The sequence below is a fragment of the Crocodylus siamensis genome, chromosome 2, assembly GCF_052110815.1.
Source record: "Crocodylus siamensis isolate JL-2025a chromosome 2, ASM5211081v1, whole genome shotgun sequence".
Lineage (NCBI taxonomy): Eukaryota > Metazoa > Chordata > Crocodylia > Crocodylidae > Crocodylus > Crocodylus siamensis.
The window spans coordinates 109,055,794-109,077,055 of NC_143396.1; the positions used below are offsets into that span (position 1 = coordinate 109,055,794).

General features: G+C 43.2%; 1 protein-coding gene across 2 annotated transcripts in view; it reads right to left on the reverse strand.

Moving 5' to 3' along the window:
* Positions 1–21,262, reverse strand: part of JADE1 (jade family PHD finger 1) — a 59,738-nt gene that overhangs the window by 37,431 nt on the left and 1,045 nt on the right. Inside the window, exons 1-2 of one of the 2 annotated variants that reach the window (XM_090036557.1) lie at positions 17,735–18,078; positions 9,312–9,389 (exon numbers count right to left, since the gene is read on the reverse strand). In XM_090036557.1, coding sequence (XP_089892683.1) covers positions 9,312–9,363 — 52 coding nt within the window. In that variant the 5' untranslated portion in view covers positions 9,364–9,389; positions 17,735–18,078. Of the gene's footprint in view, positions 1–9,311; positions 9,390–17,734; positions 18,079–21,262 lie in introns of those variants that run through there. The other variant, XM_090036556.1, reaches the window with a different exon arrangement.

The following is a 21,262-nucleotide window of genomic DNA, read 5'->3' on the forward strand; positions in this document are numbered from 1 at the left end:
CCAAAATCAATCTTCTCCCTATCACAGTTAACATCCTTTCCCAGATTCAAAGACTAAAGCATGGGATAGCGATCCCCAGGACTAATAAAGTCATAAAAAAGACGACGTTTTAGAGCTAAATTCCAGTCTCTGAAAAAAAATACTAGAAATATCAGAAAATGTAGAGTGCTGGAATTTTAAAAGTAAAACATCCATAACCAAACATTTCACCCTGGGGAAAATCTTGTTTGTATATTACATGAATTAATTCAACAAACAAACAGATGGAAAATTAATGACAAACAGTAGTTCTATCAGACTGCCAAAACCTGCAGGATCTACAGTGAATAAGAAATGCACAACTACAAAACACAACACTAATAAAACTTACCCAAAACACACAATCTATTCATCATTAGAAAACCAGGTATAAATACATAATTCAAGGGACTTGTTCTGTCCTGTGATATGCAAGGTATGCAAGCAAGGAATTAATATTAATACTGATTAAGTCATATACATAAATCACACAAACATCACCTGGAGCAGAGATGACTTCAAAAAAGTAATTAAAAAAAAAAAAGGGTCTGTTCATGTTACATTCTGGACAGCAAAAATGCTTCTACCAGTCTTTTAACAGGAAAAAAGCCCACTGATTTCAATGAGAATGCAATCAGACCTTTGCTATGGGTCTCTGTTCTGTATTATGATCATATTTACCCATATTGGAAACATATTTAACTACACATAATTAAAAATAAATTTGGAGCCTTTGGTCAAGAGAGGCCAGACCTTGGCACACAACTATTGCTAGAGAGACCAAGAGACTTAGAACAAGACTCATGTACAGAAAATTTCAGCTATGGTCTGCCAACACTGTGTGCCAAGCACTAGCCAAAAGTTATTTATCACACTTCATTTACCTGCACATTAATGAAGTTATAAAAGTACATTGCCACAATATTAAAAGAAAATGGTAAATCAGGAAGATAGAAGAGAGAGGCCTATTTCATACCTGTGAAAAAATGCAGAATTCTTGGAAAGACATAGATATCTGTCTCTATCTCAATTTGTGAAATGATCCAGTCAAAAACATATTTCGGTTTTTAGAAGGCCCACTGAAAAGAAAAATCTTTGAGACTGCCAAGGTACATCCAAAACCTCAGGGAGATCTCCCCACCAACCAATATGCTGCTCAGCATGTGCAGAAGAGGTTCAATTACACTGTGTAACATGCATAACATTGTTGTAAAACCACCTGCAAGGCTTCCAGCTGTGTCCCAGGAGAGCTACAAGCTGCTACAGTCTCTGAACAGTTCAAAGCTTGAAAACACTGGGGTCTGAATACACATTTCCTACTGTAAACACAATTCTACTACACCACTAAACCATTCAGCACAAGAAAGCAAAACATTTCTGACATGGATGCATGCCTGACGGCTACTTCTGCTTAATGCTAGCCTTTCCAGTTGCCTACGCTCTTTCTTGACTCGCTTTGAGGTAGAATGGGAATCGCTGGCAACACTGCCAGAAAGATCTGTAGCCTAAGGTAAAAATGGAAATGCATAGAGTAGTCTCCCTTTTTACTGCCTGGGCTGTGATCCTTCGTAATGCTGTATTTCACTCATCCATACACCCTGCCTATCCTCAAACTTCAAGACAGATCTGGCAAACAGGGCACAAAGAAAATAGTAAGAGAATCTGGAGCTACTTTCCCTGTTATACGCAGGCTGTTTCTATTACACAAGTCCACAAGCTGCTTCCTGTACAGCAAGGCCTGAATGCAAATACAACTCAAAGCAGTTTCACAAGTCCATGTTCATTTTCTCATGCTTCTGTTGCTGCAAGATTTGCTGATCCACTGACCTCTGCTAAACTGATGTGTCATTATAGTGGCATATTGCTACGCAGTAACTTATGCAATGAAAAGAACACATCCCATTCAACAAATCATGAAAAATAAGCTCCCCCGTCTTGTCAGTGGTGATACTACACAGAAGTAAAATATCACCAAGAACTATTCAATTATTGTTCTTGAGCAGCATCTCGCTCTAAATGATGCTCCTGCTACCTTTCAAAAATATTAAACAATTACATTGTATACCATACCAGAACCAATCAACTTTCACCAACCTTGTCCCTCCCACAGTAATTTAATACAAGTCCCTTCCTTTCCTCCTCTCTCTCTGTATTGTACCCTGAATATTTCATGACCTTTTCCAAGACACATTAGATTGCATATGCATATACCTCATTATATGTCACCCTCTCTAAAGTTCAGAGAACTCTTAGATCCGTTGGTAGCTTCCATTGTACCAGCCAATCATCTTCTATTCAGGGCTCATGGATCCCTTCATGGAGCTGCTCCACGGCAAGCGTGTTTAAAGTTGTAGTGTTAGATTGGCTGCTAGTTTTCAATAGCTATTGAACATCTGCTATATCACCAGCCCTACCTCCATATCACGTGATTCCATTTTAAAACCTAAGCAAAATTAGGTACCATCAGTATTTGAATAGAAGTCTCATGGGGAAAATAAGGGTGCTCTAAGAAATGGAGATGATAGGTAGGTGGCAGATGCTCATTTCCCTGAATCAGTACTGAGTTGATGCCTAAGAACACAGGACTAAACCAGTATGCCCCTTAAAAGTAAAGTCTCTTGGTTTATTATTTTAGAGCCATGGTTCTGAACTTTTTTAGAATCAAGGCACCCCTGAGAAAATGCCAGTTCTTAATTTTCACTCATTTCTTGACTACAGAAAAAATAACAGAGCAACTCCGCTGTTGCAAAGAACTCAGACCACAACAGGTCAACACGTTTTTGACACTAAGACACAAAAAACTAGAACTCTTGGTTCCAAAATAATACCTTTTTTATTAGACCAACTGGAAAATGGAAAGAAAAGTGTCCTTTCCTGCAAGCTTTCAGGATCCAAGTCACTTCGTCAGGCTCTGGGAAATTGTAGATAGTACAAGATGGTCAAAAGTCCCCATAAGTAGGAAATAAACTTCGTTTTTGCACACAGAGAGCTGAAGATGGAAGGCTGTCCCTCTGGGTCCAAGAGAATGTCTTTGTGAGCTGTGCTGAGTAGCTCTTTGATGCACTGATCAGGTAGAATTCCTTCCCTGGAGGTGTCAGATGGCAGGCAGGGAGGTAAAAAAAACCAAAACCTTCCTTGTTGTTCTGCAATGAAGTTTAAAATCCAAAATTTTTGACACAATGCATTCTTATTTGTAATCTCTGGGTTTATCCTGTGAATCATGTGTAGCTGTTTGCACAGGTAACAATGTGACTAGTGCAGAGCACCCCACAGCACCTTTAACAGGATTTCCAAGGTGCCTCAGCACACTGGTTGAGAACAGAATGACAAAAAAAAATATTAGGTGTTTTTTTCCAAAAGAGATATACCCTGTCTCACAGAAAAACTGAAGTCCTGCCTGATCACTTGTAGTCATTAAAGATTGTGTGACAACGGTGGTGGTAAAAATTAACCTCTGTCTTCACTCCAAATTCCGTATTAGGCAATTACACTCTGCATACTTAAATACCACCACTAAAGTTCAATCTAAGTTTATACAACTAGATCCTTAATTATTACAACATTTACTTCTTGGAAGCATAGGATCATAGAAAAGTAGGGTTGGAAGGGACCTCACAAGGTTATCTAGTCCAACCCTTGCTCAAGGCAGGAGCATTCCTGACTAAACCACCCTCTCCAACCTGCTCTGGAAAATTTCCAGGACTGGAGATTTCACAACTTCTCCAGGTAGCCTCTTCCAAACCTTGACCACTCCCAAAGTCAGAAAGTTCCTCCTAATCTCCAAACTCAACTTCCTCTGCTGCAGCTTGAGTCTGTTGCTCTTAGCCCTCTCCCCTACAGCCACAGAAAAAAGCCCATCTTCATCCTTTCTATAATCACCCTTCAGGTATCTGAAAACTGTAATCAAATCCCCCCTTAGTCTTGTCTTCTCCAGACTAAATAACCCTAGTTCTTTCAGTCTCTCCTCATAAGTCTTGCTTCCTAGGCCGCTAAAAAATTCTGTGGCTCTTTGCTGGCCTCTGTCTAATCGATCCACATCCTTCATGAAGTATGGGGCCCAGAAGTGGACACAGTACTCAGAGTGAGGCCTCACCAGTGCTAATCATGGAAGCCAAAGCACAGAAACAGTCAAGGTCTCCATAAAAGTTGGTGTCTGGAATTGTTCTTTCCAGACACTTTGGTTTCAGTCACTTCTTTACCAAATATGATGCGATGATCAAAAAAATATTATGAGTACACATGAAAAACGCAATGGGTGAATTCCTGATCCCACTGACATCAAAGGCAAAGCTTCAATTGACCTCAATATCCTGAGTTTCAGGCCTTGCAACTACCATCTTTAAACCAGGTGCTTGGTGACTTCGTGAAACATGAACATACTGGAGCTGCAAATGAAGGGCATGCTACAATATAGCCTATCTGATGTGGAAGGAAAATGTGGTATATTCAGCACAGTTTGCCATGGCTGATAAAGAAGACTAAAGGCAGAGAAACACTGGGCAGAAAAGATAAGTAAGCTCCAAATATAATATGGAATTAGCACAAGACCTGGAATCAGAAAGAGGAAATTTGTTGCACTGGAAAATAAGTTGAACTGCAACATAAACGGAATCGCTCCAAAATAGCAAGTCATGAATATCCATAAAGATAGGTAATGAGGACATAACCGAATTTGAAGTAAATAAAATTAATTTATACAGATGTTCACAAAGAGCTCATATACTCTAAAGAAGAATCCCTGTGAAAAATCTATCAGTACCATATATTATCGTCACAGTAAATTATCTGGAGAGGGAGTCACACTACCAAGCTGGCAAAAGAGGATTTTCTCTGAAGCACGGAGTGTTTTTTTACTGAGTGTGTAGGAGTCTAAAAGGAGTCTTCAACTTATTGTGAAGGAGTTACTTGGCAAAATGAAGATCCCAGACCCAAGTGTACCTGTAACAATTTTACATTCAACTAAATTTTATGGATATAGTATTCAAATGCAACTGAATTTCAGACACTGTAATTTCTGAGGGCATAATCCAAGACATCTAAGAATGATTTTTTCAGAAGCACTGTGAACAACTTCCGTCCCCTCTGTAACAGGTCCATCTTAATTTGGAATCTAAATATACATTTAGAAATCTGATTTTAGACTGCCACAAGCAAAAGTTTTGCCCAAGGTAATTTGCAACATATATGAGAACTACATTTTCTGCAAAGTAGTTTCTGGAAAGAATCACATCAGATGGTCAGAAAGAGGGATCAGAAAACTGAAGACTCAGACCTTTATATTAAACTACTGTTGTATGGTACATAAAATATTATTTTATTTAATAGAAAATTAACTGCATAGATAGTTAACTGCACACATTTATATTCTCCAGAGTTGTGGCCATATTGTTATGGCTTAGTCAGTTTCTTACTCAAATACCTGACACACATTCACAGAATAAATGAAAATATTTCTCATTTCTATCTCCTGTCAATGAAGAAAAGATACTTTTTTCTTGATTCTTAAAAACTAGTTTACAGCTAAACTTGCTCTACAGATGAGCTGTTTTGTTTTGGTTATTTTGTTAAACTACTGGACTGAATACTGAATAAAAGTTTCTTTAATAACTACATGGTTACAGTACCCTTACCATCAATATTCATCTCTGGTTACATGAGTCACAAGGCAGGAAACTAACATTATGTTTCCCTATTTTCTTGAGAATGGCATTTATGCAAAACCTGAACACACAGCCTTACTTCTGCATATCAAGCCAAATGTATAAAATCACTCCATAGTCCAGTGATTCTTAAAATAAAACAAAATTCACATCCCAAACTTTTTCTTCACATTTCAGTGGATTTTAAGTATTCATTACTACCTATATTTTGTGAATGTTTAGGTTTCCATGCTCCAAAAAATAAAGAACTTATTCCTTTAACTTAAATGCAGCTGGAGTGGGCATTAGGTGATTAGTTAAGTGTCAGTCACTACATAAGCATCACTATAAAGTTAGCTCAAAGTTATATGCAATCAAACTCATGATGAATCCAAGATGTCTGGCTATACAAGCCTGTTAAAGTGCATCTTGAAAGACTCATGACTGTAAGACAAATTAGCTCAGGGTTTTGGAGCCCGATCCTGCTCCCAATAACGTAAATCGGTTGACTGACAGCAATGTCAAGCTCTATAGCTGTAGCAATGCAGAGTTCAGCATGGCAAGAATGCAATGAGCTCACTGGAGGTCAAGAGGTACTCATGACTGATAAGAAGCAGATGTTAGACAAGAGGATTCCAACTCAGTGTTGATTAAACTTTTAATTTTTCAATGAGAAGGCAACTGTTTGAAGTGCTCAAAATAGTATATTTAATTGTCTTACGCTTCTAGAATCTCTAAAGGGAAAAATAGCTAGTGAAAAGATTGAAGACTTCAACAAAAAAGGTGTGGAAGTCATAAATACAGATACAGTGCTGTAACCTGTGCTTTAACAAACAGGGAAGCTTGAGATAATCTGCTAAATGAATGTTGTTTGAGGCGCTACTAGCAGAGTTGATCAAAGACATCACCGATAGATAAATAAATCTGGGTCTCCCTCTGGAAAGTGAGGTAACAACAGCCATTAATAATCTCACCAAATAGAAGAAACTAAGACGGGAAGGTGACACACATGAAAAAGAAACCATCTATGGTCGCAGCTTATGCTACACACCAGATTTCTCAGCTTGAAGGCCTAACAAGACCTGTAATTTTGCATCGCTTCCTACTGCTTGTGTTATTTACTACCTTTAGTAAAAGAACCATGGAAAACTGTGGGAAAGCTTTGAGTGTCTCCAGAGTGTCAAAGACTGTTCTTTATATGCAGTTGTAGCAACATGCTAGATCCTAGATTTCCTGGCCTTTATGACAGAACTTACAAGAATGTACTGGGAAGTCCCTGGATCCACAAGGTCCCAGAGACAAACTACTGTGATTCCTTCTCAACTGGGAGGTTCAGATTTCAGCCTAGAGAACATAATGGTGTCTCCCAAATAGAAGGAGGGTTCTTCCACCCAGAGCCAAACAAAAATCAAGCCTAGTAGCAAAGAGTTGCTTGTGTACCTGGAAGAAATCAAATGTGGCAAATGTGGGAAGGAGGTTTGGAACTATAGGTTTCCCTTGCTTTACGTGGGTTCTGTATGTGTGAATTCACTCTTATGCAGTGACCCTTTTTATACCAAAAAAGTTGCTATATGCAAGGTAAATCCACTCTTATGCGACCGGTGTGGTGGAAGCCTGCAGTCAGCTGCTTTGTGCAGTGCATTGTGGGAGTGACACGCACCAAAATATAGTCTCCTGTATGGATCTGTGCTCCCCACTTGTTGTCTGCGACACATGTTTCTGTAGTTACTATCCCCATTATGGTAACATTCACCACCACCCTGTGCTTGTGTGTAGTGTCTGCTGTTGGTGAGTACCAAAACTGTCTTGCAAAAGTGGGAGAAATAGGTCTGGGGGTTAGTACAGATGAGGTCTTGGAACTTATCCAGTTTGTTACATTGTAAAGTGGGTTCCCTTTATGCAAATTTGAGTTATGAGCCATTTTCCAGGAATGCATGTACAGCATAAAGCAAGGGACACCTGTACTTTGTCAAGAGGCTTTGTCCTCCTGGATGTTTAAATCTCCCAGGTCTACCTAATTTCAAACCCAATCAACTATCGCAATTTGGAAGTTCAACTCAAAGATCAGCTATTTCTTGCCTTCTGTAGGAGAGTCTGGGACAGGAGGAACAAAAAAGGGATAGAAGAGTAAAACTTGATGAGGAAAGAGGCTGAAAATGGAGCAAAATGCAAGCAAAGGGAAACACCAGCACAGAGAGAATATAAAAAAGGACACTGGAGAAGGGTAAGGAAAACTTTAGGGGGTTACACAGAGCATCAGTTTCACAACTAAAAACATGTGTACTTGTATTCATCTTTGGGGGAAACTGAATCAAATTTACGTTAGCAACATTTTTTTGCAAAACCCCAAAGTTGGTCAAAGTTATCACTGATAAAATGAAACTGGGTTTCACTCTGGAATGTGAGGTAACAACAGCCATTAATAATCTGACCAAAGTAGATTTTTCAAAATTTTCAATTCCTCAGGATTCGCCCTACTCAAATAATGGGGCAAATCTTAAAGGTTCTTAAAGTCTTTTACTCAAGCCTCAGGCAAATTCCCAGTAAAGCCATTAATTCTGCCTCCTCTGCTCCTTTCTGTACTCATGTAATTCAATGGCACTGTCCTTAAAGAAGGGCATGCTAAGTAGGGGGTAAGGTGTAGTTACTGCTATAAGTTCCAGCCCAAGTAAAGCCACTGGGGCTCTGCAGACAGCAATGAAGGAATCCACCAACTGAGATCAAATAACACCATCTGGGACTGACAACCCGATTTAAAGCCTCAGAAGTAAATGGAAAGCCTTCCAATAACTTTGACCTAGGGTTTGGATTAAGCACTAACAAGGTTTGTCCCAGTAACACTTTCAATTTATGTAATATCTTTCAAACCAAAATATTTGCATTAAAGTAGATCAGATCAGAACCAAGAAACTGTCTCTTATAACTGCATGGATTACACAGATGGAGAATATGAGCAACTTGCTTGTTTGGGCAAGTGAAGCATCTTAGCACAATTCCCACCACCGCTGCTATCTTGCCTGTCATTTTAAAAAATGAAATCTAAACACAAGAGCTATATTTAATGTAGCTCAAGTTAATTATACCAAGAATGAAGACACCCCTAGTAGCAAATGAATGCACCTTAGTCCTCAAATACCATTAACAACAGAAATAAAATAATAAAACTTTATTATTCATCAAATGATGGTACTGTCCCTAAAACACAAAGTTCTTCTCATCAAGCTTGACGCACTATACCCTATCCTTTTTACAAGGCGCACAAGAAATAACTGAAATAACTTTAAAGCCCTAGATCAATCTTCTCTTTCTCTATTAAATGTCGAGTAGTTGACAATGTTAACAAATGACTTTCTGCAAATACTGCTCTCATAACAATAAATTATATTGCTTGCAGGAAAGAGACATCTTTCTTTCTTGTTTTACATCATCAAACACTGTATAATCAATAGCGAGTCCTTGGGGATTCTCTAATCCACGGCTCACCTACACTGGAAGTGTTTGATTTTAAGAACAGCTTCTTAAGGTTTGTACTCTCCCCCCATTTTTCTATGGCCCAGCTGAAATGCAAAATGCCTCCATCATGTAGAGTATTATATTAAACATGTTTTCAACCAACTCATAACCTATTGCACTCTACAATAAAGGAGCACTTACTGCCATTGTCATCAGAATCCTCACTGCTGCTAGGAAGCCGACCTCGTTTCATGATCTCCACGGGAAACAGCAGGTGGCCTGCAAAGCAATGAGACAGCACTTAACCCAAGATAATAATACAGAATCATCAAGTTGTATTTCAGATGGCATTCCAGGATTTAAAGCACAGAAAAGAAAACAAACAGCTTTAAATAGCATTTGAAATATAAGCAGTAAACAACCTTAAAGTGCTTAATTAAACCTACATCACATGACAGGTGAAAATATAATTTCTGGAGGTTTAGTGACAGTCCTGTGGCTGTCCTCATCCCAAGGTGTGAAAGCATATTCTACTGTTTTCAGAAGTCTTCAAATAGTTAAACATCTACAGTAAAAGTAACAGCAGCAGCTAGACTTCCTCTTACCCATTATGATACTAGATGGGCAATACAATGATGCTATTATTCCTTCTATAAATATTTACATTGGCTGGCATGCCTTGAAGCAATTTTATTCCTTGTGGAAGGTGCCAAACTAATACAACTAGAGATAAGCCTGAATCCACAGAACAGGCAAAGGCAGTGCAAGGTTCCCCATGAGCCAGTAAACATGCACCAATAACAAACTAGAAGGAATCCCTTGAATGAGAGAATCATTCCTTCCACACGCGCACAATTTCCCTGCTTCTTTGCCCAATCCCAATCATAAAAGTGGCTTCTCAGATGTCAGATACTTGATCTCTAGGACCAAGTCAGACCACTAACTCATCACCTATTATACAACAGGGATAGGCAACCTTTCCCAGCTGCAGGCCAGAATGACCCACCTTGTATCAGGGGCAGGAAAGTGGATGGGCGGACACTAGGTTCTGGATGCTGCCACCACTTTTCCCCACACCAGGAGCATGACCACAAAGAAAGCCCCCTGCTGCAGAAGAGGAGCTTAAAATTTTTGTCTCATTTGCCATTAAAATGCAGACCTAAGCATTGCATTGGCAGCTGCAGGCTGGATCCAAAGGTTTCATGGGCCAGATATGGCCCAGGGGCCACAAGTTGTCAGCCCTTGCTCTAGAAGGCTGTGGAAGTTTAACAGTATCCACAAGCTATCAACTATCTGAACTGTGACTGACTCAGTGACTAAAAGGTGAAAAATTCTAATTCTTAATCCAGTGTCCAAAACAGAGGTGTTATTCCCATGCAAACTGAGGTTTCTAGAAACCTTTTAGCAACACTTCCATTAGCCTACAAAATACAAACATAGCAGCTTCAACTTACTATGGTTCAGAAACAAAATATGCTTCACTATAGCAGTTAAACAGTTAACTGATAACATGCATCTACCTGGGATTCTCCAGCAACTGCATCAGGCTGGGAAAGCCCCTCACCTCCTGCTGCCACTGGCACACAGCTACCCAGGGATCAGGGCCAGCTACAAGCAGCAGCATTGAGCCCCACCACAATCCCCATGAAGCCATGGGCAGCAGCAGTGGGCTAGGAAAGCCCCTCACCCGTTGCTGCCACTGGTGTGTGGCTGCCCAGAGTCCAAGGCTGCAAGTGGCTGCACTTAGATCCACAGAGCCCCACACTGCCAGCAGCAGGTGCATAGATGCCTCATGGCAAATGGTGGGGGAGCTGTGAGAGGCCTGGTCCCTCGTGTGGCAGCGCAGCTCTTGCCCCTTCCCCACCGTCCGCCCCAACACACGTGCACCCACTGCCAGCAACGAGCCAGGCCAGGGCTCCTTAGACCCCAGTGCAGCTGCCTGCAGCCTCCCCACTGTGTGCCATGAGCAACCTGGGCTCTGTGGAGGTGGCTGCAAGTGGTTGCATCAGGGTCTACAGAGCGTTGGCCTGGCTCACTGCCACCAGTGAGTGCATGCACGCCTTAGGGCAGACAGCGGGGAAGGGGCCAGGGTTGTGCTGCCTCAAAGCTCCTCTGCCACTTCCACACTGTACTAGGTATTAGTCCCCCTCTCCCCCCTTACCCTCCTCCTTGCTCCTCCCTGCATCCCTCCTGCTGCCCCTCCATCCCTCCTGCTTGCCCTTCAACTGGTTAAACATGTATTACCAGTTACCAATATGTGAATGGTTAAACACTGCTAAGTCTGCTGTTAAGTCTGTTTGTGTTTTTAATTTGTGTAAAATTAATTTACACTGAAGGAAAAAAAGAGCCTAAACCAAAATCTGGTCTAAGTTCTAATGTATCCATATAAATATCTTCTTAAACAAAACAACTCATACAGAAAGAATTAAGATTATTAATTTCCCAGCAAATTTCTGTTTTATGCTGATTAATAGTTTTATCCTCATTAATAACATAGTTTTCCAGGAAGCCTGGTAAGAGCTGGTCTGGTGAGCTCTGCTCAGCGTCTCCCCTTGCCACTCTTATTATGAACCTTTGACCTTCACTGCTGTCCCTGCTTTCATTATTATTTATTCAGAGAAATCTGTAACACATCTTTAGTGGCCCCCAATACTAAAGGGGGCTTACAGTTTCCGAGGCGGATCTGGCCTGTGACTTCCCCTGATGTGTTAAAACTCCTGGTAAGAGCTGGTGCGCTACAGGATTTCCACTTTCATGGTGTTAATTTATGTTAACTTTGACATAAGGATGATTTCCCCCAGTTACTTACCCTATCAGAAATTAGAGTAAATGAAACTATCTTTGATGTTAGCAATGGCTCATTTCATCCAGACCTTTCATTGACATTTTATAGAGCAAAAGACAAGACATAATTTCTGGGTAAAAGAATATAAACCAATTATACAACCCCCTGCAATTTGTAAACTCTTTCTGAAACACCAGTTCCAGAACAAGACAGAACTTTACACATTAATAGTTATAAATGTCAAGGATCAATAAATGTATTAGCCATGCTGGTGTCACAAAATATGAATACAGGTATGAATTAACTTTAGAGGCTTCACATCCAAGGATTCGTAAGGATCCATTATAAGGATGGAGTCAAATCCAAATTTTAGGTAGAGCAAGTGGGTAAGAGGTGTAGGTTGGGAAGCAGTTAGGAGACTAACTAGTCTCAAAATTCTACCCTGCCCTACCTTCTGCCCAAAATAGTATTGAAATGCACACCCACCATCTGCTCGGGTCAAGGACTGCGCTTATTCACCAAAGGAAGCATAACTGCTTCTCAACCTACACCTCTTACCCACTTGCTCTATCTAAAATTAAAAAGAATATTATTGACACACATGTAAAGCAGCATGTGTATTTTCTTCCAGTAATAATATTTCCCATGAAGTAAACAGGGCGCGGAGGGATATAATGAAAAAATTAAGTATCCTCCTATACACTCGTAGTCCTGGACACGATTCCGTGGTTCTTCTCTGACTCCCAACTGGTCAACAGGATTTTATATATGTAGAACAAAAAATACACATTATGCGCTATACTATATTCATCTCCACCAATTTAAAACCAAGAAATTCCACCACCTCTTTGAGGGAAAGTACATTTTGGGGGGAGAAGCATATTCTTCATCTTCTCCTAACTGTGACCTTCTACAGACACTCTAAGCAGTGAAAGAGGGGTAAATGCTCATCTCTTCCTTCCTCCCTCCATGCATGCAAAGGCAGAACTTGGCTTTTTATGGCAAGCCCCAAATCCTGGCTCAAAGAATAGCACAAAAGAGTAAGTATATGGCTGGTGGAAGGGAAGGAGGGAGGAACTTCAATACCCTTTCTATGGAATTTTGAATCGCAATGGTCAAAAACAAGGTTTCAGCTCTTAAAATTATGTTAAACTGTTCCAGTCAGATGCTTCCACCTATGATATAGTAAAAAGATTCTGCAGGTAAGAGCATTAAAAAGCTAATGATAATTACAACTGCCACACTGAAATGCAGCTGCTTTAAGGGATATTAATTCCTTTCTGATAGCAGTTACTATCAAATACTATGGTCAATCATGCAAAAATGACATCAAATGGTAAGCAGCAGTAACATTTTACATGCATTGTAATGGCAAGGTGCTGAATGAAAGAGTACTATGTTGTTTACTATTTGTTCCCCTTTTCAGCAATATAAACACCTTTTACAAGTGTGTGGAGAATGCTATATTGAGCGCACAGCAACTTTTTCAGCTTAAAACAAGTTCAGGGACACTGGTAATAGCATTCTGCTAAAATTTGTCTGGAACATCTACAATTATAAAAACACTGAAAGAAAACTGCTTATACTATTGAACTTTTCTCCTTACCAGAGTTCTAGTGTTTATCATCCTATTCCAGTGATTCACAACCAGCATGCCACAGCACCCTGGGCTGCTTTGAGATACTTTCAAAAGTACATGGCATGCCAACCAATGTTAGCACTTTTAGGTGTGCAAACATGATTCACATGATAAACCCAGAGATAGCAAATGGGAATCCAGTGTTAAAAACTTTCTGCCTTGTGGTCTTACTGTGTTCTTTGCAATAGAAGAATTGCTGTTATTTTTGTGCAGTCAAAAAACAAGTGAAAATTAAGAGCTGGCTTTTCAAGGGGTGCCTCGAGTCTAAAGAAGTTGAGAACCACATTTCTATTCCTTTTCTTCTAAGGCTAAAATTTGGGCACTTACCTCCTCCCCCCCCCTTTGCTTCCTTTGAAAATCCTTCCATAAGGTTTGCAAAATTTTAAAATGTTCCTCCTTTGAGTGATGTAATCTAAGCTTTGGCTTGGCATAAAATGTGTTTATACTTCAGTGCAAGTAGTTTATATCATTTAACACAAGAGCGGGTGCGTCTACACGAGATGACTACGCTGTACAGCAGACATCTCAGCAGCTACACGTGCTCCAGCTAGGCTGGAGTAAACTAGTACTTCTATTCTGCTCTGGAGTAAAAAAGTCTGCAGCAGTGCATGTGTAGGCGCTGGAGAAGCTGGTGGCTGCATGAGGGTGGTTCAGTGCAGAGGCTGCCTGCCAGCTAGTCCCACAATAAAGCTCCCTCATGCCCCAACCAGCCCCTCCACAGCACACTGAGCCTCTCAGCTGGCAGGCTGATACCTGCGCCCCCTTGCCAGCTGGAGCTGCTCCATCTAGCTCCATGTACTGCACATGAATAAACTCTGGAGCTTATTCATAGATTCCTAGATGTTAGGGCCGGAAAGGACCTCAACAGATCATCAAATCTGACCCTCTGCCCTGGGCAGGAAAGACTGCTGGGGTCAGATGACCCCAGCCAGATGCCTATCCAGCCTTCTCTTAAAGACCCACAAGGTAGAGGAGAGCATCACCTCCCTTGGAAGCCCATTTCAAATTCTGGCCGCCCTTACCATGAAGAAGTTCTTCCTAATGTCTAGCCTAAATCTGCTCTCTGTCAGTTTGTGACCACTGTTCCTTGTTACCCCAAAAGGCTACCCAAAAGGTGAACACAGCATCTCCGGTTCCTTGCTGTGCCCCCCTAATGAATTTGTAGATGGCCACAGGTTCCCCTCTCAGCCTTCTCTTGCAGGGGCTGAAGAGGTCCCGGTCCCTCATAGGGCTTGGCCTGCAAATCTGTAACCATATGAGTGGACCTCCTCTGGACCCTCTCTATTAACATCCTTCCTGAAGTACGGTTCCTCAAAACTGGATACAGTACTCTGACTGCGGTCTGACCAATGCCACACAGAGAGGAAGTATCACTTGGTTCTATTTGTCATGCATCTGCTGATGCATGATAAAAGTGTGGTTAGCTTTGCTGATGATTTCATTGCACTGATGACTCAGACTCATGTTCATCTTGGAGTCCACTATGACTCTGAGATCTCTTTCTGCTTCTGTGCTGTTGATAGGGTCATTTCCCAGCCAGTAAGTGTGCTGGATATTTTTACACCTTAGATGCAGCACTCTACATTTGTCCTTGTGGAACTTCATCCTATTGTGTTCTGCCCACTTTTCCAACCTGTCCAGGTCTGCCTGCAATCGTTCCCTACCCTCCGGTGTGTTCACTTCAAATTGGCATGCCTGGGAGCAATAAACTCCAAAGCAATAAATTCCAGAGGTCTTTCATGCATAGTAATATCATGTGTAGACACTCAGTGAAGCCACATCCACATAAGGCAAGCACTCATGACCTGGTGATCCACCACTACCACCAAGCAAAATGATTAGCAACATCAGAGCAGCCCTGATATTATGCTTGTACAGTATGCAGTAAGTGCTACTGCTCACCATGCTTTTCAGAGCCTATGAAGCCTCACAAAGACATACAAAATATCTTACAAAGACGTACCACCACTTGTCAAATCACTTGAACACTATTTCTCTACTCTCCCTTCATTCAGTGCTTTGGCTCTTAGAGCTATAATCTAGCTTTAACTCAGTAGATGAGCACCACACATTGAATGTACTACACTGTACTACTGTTAAGTATTATTCTGATTAGTTTTAAATGCACATCATTTAATAATCTGTGATGTTGCTTCTGATCTATAAGTATCTAGAAAAATGAGACAATCCATATTGGACAAAGTATTTGTAACATTTGCAAACAAATGACTAAATGGTCATCAAAAGCAAATGCCAGCTGCTTCAGAGTAATTTCATGTTTACAAATCTCTGCAGAGGTGAAGTTACAGATAGCTTTACACACTGGCTAGGTGTATTAAGGGATATTGATATATCTGCCTGCCCCTGAGGCAGCACACTGGATTTGAATTGGTCTGACAGAGTATAGCAAATCCTCCATTCTTATCAATATGTATTGCTGCACTTTTCTTTTCTCAACACTGTAAGAAACTAATTTAGAAAAGGAAATACAAAACATCAAGAATTAGTTAAAGTAACAGCCAGTGCCACAATCTTTCTTCTTCCACACTGACATCAGTGAGACGGCACAGACATCAAACTGAGGGTAAAATTTAAACCCAATTTTTTGCTGACTTTCTCAAAATAGAATTTGTACCATATAAACTAAATCGTAGGCCATTGGTTCTCAACCTTTTTGGATTTAAGGCTACCCTTGGAAAATGCCAGCTTGTTTCCACTTATTTTTTTGACTAAAAATAATAGAGCAATTCTTCGGTTGCAAAAAACCCAGAAAAAACACAACAGGTTAGAATGTTTTTGACACTGTGGATTCCTCTGTGAAATCTCTGGGCTTATCTGTGAATCCTTAGTAGCTGTTTATTCGCCTAGGAGTGCTAATATTATGCAGCACCCTGTAGCACCCTTAAAATATCTCACAGCACCCCAAGGTGTCCTGGCACCTTGGCTGAAAATTAGTGTTGTAAATAGACATGTGTGCACAGACATGCACACACACGTGCACACAACTTTTCATGCCTATGTTGCCTACTAAAGGAGTTCATGGTAAGTACTATTATCCAGTTTGACCTGAAGTTGTTGCTGATTGACAGACAGCTGAGGACAGAAATGTCATTTAAAAAATGTCAAACTCTTCATTTTAATGGTTAAGCAGGAATAGATTTTTTTTTAATTATTATAAAAAAATAAATGTGCATCCTCAGGTCAAAGCTTATAGATACCATATTTCCTGCTGGAGTGCTTTTGAATGATGTTATAAACCTCTGGGTAAACAGGGTTTATAATTCAAACTCTGACAGACCATTAACTGTAAGTGTTAAGGGGTGTCACTATAATAAACTGCTCTGAACAGCTGCAAAGACAGTAACGGAAGAAAGCAAAATTATGACAGATCTACACCCTGAAGACAGATTGAAAAATTAGCTTTTCTTGAAAGTAACACACTAACTGCAATGTTACTGACTGTACTGAGACCTAATTACCATCAATACACAAGAGATCACTTCAAACCTTCTTTTTTGCACAAATGAGAAATAAAGCATAATCTAGTCTTAATCAACTGGACAGATGATGAAGACATTAGGCTCCCATTACTTAATTTCTTTAAGTAGCTTGTTTTTGTGTTCTTTTTACTTTCTATCATTTGATACCGCCAAGATAGCAAGAGAAACATTGCCCTATATATGCTATGGACAGAAACAAAAGGAAAAAAGATGAATAAAACTACATCAAAAGCCATTTGATCTGACTAAAAACCATCCAGACACTCGACAACTCATCTTGATCGCATTTAAAATATTTTGCTCTCCACATTTTTCATGTATACAAAAAAAAAGTCTGACTTGAGCTAGAACTGTATCTTGAATGAAATACTAAGGCATGCAACAAGCCAAAGACATCTATGTAGAGAACAAATTTCTTGCATTTGCATAAAAAAAAGCTTGTTGGCCATATCTGTTCTCTTTATGAACTACTTTCATTGACTTCAGCAGAGCCATTCAAAATCTACAGTAAGATAAATTAAAGCAGAATTTGACTCCATCAGCTCAACTCAGAACAGCCACACAACCTGCATCCTCATCTACACATTGGGGCAAAGCGAGTATGATACACTATCATTCTGGCTAGCAGCTTTTCACAACACCCTGCAGTGCCCAAGGTACAGACACAATGAATTGGGCCCTAAGTATTATATTAACCTACCTCACTTCCATTAGATTTAATTGCTTCAATCTCAAGAAAGTTGTCACCTGAGCCAATTCTATCAGGAAGCAGTGGTGTGAAGAACCAGCTCTGAGCACATGGAAAAAACATTGAGGAAATGCTGGCTTTTTTATACATAATATTTCTGTGAACTGGGAATGAAACCAGAGAAGCTGGAAGGGAAATTTGCAGCTGTGAGGGGAAGGGTTTTTATTATTATTTTATTTTAAACATATGTATTAACTATAGCTCAAAACAAGGAGTGGGGTGGAATCTGTAGCCACAGGGAGAATCCTGTCAGTAAAATGCATGCCCCTCGCTGCTGCAACAGAATATCCTGCTGTGTTCCAGAGCCTCCAGAAATACTATCCTAACAAGCATATTTGGCGCAATTTTTATAAAGACCTTTGGTTTCCAAGACCAGACCGGTTTCTATTCCTTTAGAAGTCAGCAACTTCATGCAAGGCAAGTTAATCCAAAACCCAGCAAAACCTCTTTGGAAACAGGACTGGAGTACCAGCCAGTGTAAAATAAAGTTAAAATGCAGTTAAAAGATAAGAAAAAGCAGGTGTTGATAACCGACTGGAATATTGAGGGTGATGGTAAGAAAACAGCTATGCAAAGAGCAGCGATCTATGTGTTTTAAATGTGTGTGGGGCTTCCGAAGCTGTTACTTGTTGTGCCTCAAGGTATGGCTCCTCCTTATCTGAGGGATGACGGTTGTCACCTTATCTGAGAAATGACAGCTCTCCTAGGAGTCCTAGGGCTGGAAGGGACCTCCAGAGGGTATCTAGATCAACCACCTGCCTGAGGCAGGATCAGTGCTACCCAAACCATCCACAACCATCATCTAAACTCTTGACCCCACCACAACACAGACCTAACCCCCTAACCTGCCATAGGTAAAGCAGGAACCAGGGCAGCCAACACAGTCTCCCCATGTTGGCCATCACATAAACTTACTAAAACACAACAAAGTGCTGGGGGGGGGCACACAGGAAAGGTTTTGAAAGGAAAAACACTGATCTGCTGCAGTGGCAAAGTGTAGGGGGTGCATGCGCACCCTGACAGGCCACACTCCCTGCTTAGACGATGGGCGAGGGAGGCCCCCCTGCAAGCACCGGCCAGGGAGTGGGAGCGCCAGATGAAAAGCCACAGCCACTTCCAGGAACACCGCGGTCGCTTCCTCAGCGCGATCAGCTGCAGGGGACACCCCCACCCCCAGTCAGCGAGACTGACCACAGGGGACCCCGCCCCTGGTTGATGACTGGTCGTTGGGGGGCATATACACCCCGACTAAGGTGGCACCAGTAGCCCATGATCTGCTGAATGCTCAAATTAATTTCAGAAACCATCTCAAGGGTATGGGTTGCAGCCGTGTTGGTCTAAGGCAGGGGCAGACAATTATTTTGGGTGGAGGGCCACTTACTGAGTTTTAGCAAACCATTGAGGGCTGCACGAGAGGCGGCCAGGGGCAGGTAAATATTAATTTTCTACATTTTTAGGGGTCCCGCCAGCCACAGTTTGCCCACCCCTGGTCTAAAGACATAGGCAGGCAAGATTCTTTGGGTAAATCCGATATCATTTATTAGACTGACTCAGTTAAGGGGGAAAAAAATCTTCTTTGCAAGCTTTCAGGTACAAACACCCTTGGCTAATATGAAGCTGAGACACCATGTCACACCCTCATACTCCATACCCTGCCTTAAAGGCAATATTGAGGGGAAAACACTGCTCATCTAGCACTTCAGGTAGAGCGGAGAGCTGGCTGCTGTATCCCCCACAGCTCATTAGGTGAAAGGCATTTTGGAAGGGGGGGGTTCTTTTTTTGGCCTGAAGCTCTGCCCTTCTCAAGGCTGGATCCCAGCCCTGGTAACCCTCAAGTTCAGGCTCCCCGGCTTGCTGCGGGTGGGCAGCTGATTTCAAAGTAACCTTTCCTCAGCCCCGGTCCCGGTACCCACCCCAAACAGGCGATGCAGCTGCGGGTCTCCCCCAAACCTCTCCCTGCTTCATCCCCGCTGCAAGCCCCCCCTCCCTCCGCTGCCGGCCTGCCGCCTTCCTCGCCAGCCTTTCCTCCGGCGGCGGCGGCGGCTCTGGGGACATCTGACACAAACAAGAGAGCGGGAGAGGAGGGGGCAGCGGCGCCGGGCTCTGCGTGTGCGTGTGTCTGTCTCCGCTGGCCAGTGCCCAGCTCGCCGCCCCCCCGGCCGCTCCTCCCTCCGCGCCCGGCCGCCTGCGAATCAAACTCGGTGCCCGCGGCGGTCAGGCAGCGCCTCCTCCCCCGGCCTCCATGTTGCAGCGTGAGGGGAAGGCCCGGCGAGCTGGGAGGCGGCAGCGGCTGGAGCCCGCGTCTCTCCCCCTCCCCTCTCCTCCCACTCCCAGACCCTTCTGGAAACTGCGCGGCAGCCTCTTGCCGGGTGAGGCCGCCCGGCGGGGCGGGGGGACGCGCACACGCCCCCTATCCCTCAGGCCCGCGGGCTGCAGAGCCGCAGCCTGGAAGGCGGCTTTGTCTCCTCGCCCTAGCGGGCGGTGCTGGGCGAGCCCTGCAGGGAGGGCACCAGCCCGCCCCTGCGGGTATCCTCCCCTCCCCGGGATTCATGCAGCCCCGGCCACTTGTTCCCTTCCTACTGGGCAATTCAGAGGCAGGGAGAATGCTTGCGTCACTGGCACGGGAGGGGGTATGCAATGCCCCCTCCCCAGACACGCACTGGGTGCATCCGTGTGACTACCCCCCACCAGCACGCAGCGTCTGGAAGGGCTGGCAAAAGTTTCCCCCGCACGTGTTTTTGGTTGGTGCACCCCCCCTGGAGCGGGTGCACGCCGGAGGGGCCGGCGCGGGAACGGGAGACGTCCCGGAGCCTCCCGCTGCCGTGCACCTGCTGCTGCTGCCCCGGCTCGCAGGCGTCCGAGACGCCCGGGCCGGCTCCTTCCCGCGTGGGGGGGCGGGGACGCTCGCGAATCCCTGCAGCAAATGAGGCCGTTCCGACGGGATTCGAATCCCCGGCAACGTTCCACCCCCCCGTGCGCGCGCACCAGCCCGCCGCCGGCCGCGCGGGGCACCGGGAGGAGCTGCTGCCACCCAGCCGAGCAGCCGCCGAACAACGCCCCCCGCGCACTCACACCACACACACACGCCGCCCCCCCGCGTCCCTTCCCTTCCCTTCCCTCCACACACTCACACTCTGCCAACACGTGCACTTCCAGGCTCCTACAACTTGCTCTCCCCGCGAGAGGCGCGGTGCGCCCGGCTGCGACGATCGCCGCGAAGAACGCATCATAAACAAGGACCCCAACAAATAAATAAAATAATACCCTTCAAACGCAAGGCGAAAGAAAGACTTGGGAATACGAATAAGGGCGATAATCATCATCAACAATAATAATGAGCGGCGTGGCCAGACACCACACGCCCCCCCCGCTCCACAAGCACACGCCCGGGAGTGCCGGAGACAGCCTCCTGCGGGCACCAAGTTTCCGACTCCTCGGCCCCCACCCTCCTGCTCGGAGACACCATCTCCCCGCCGAGGG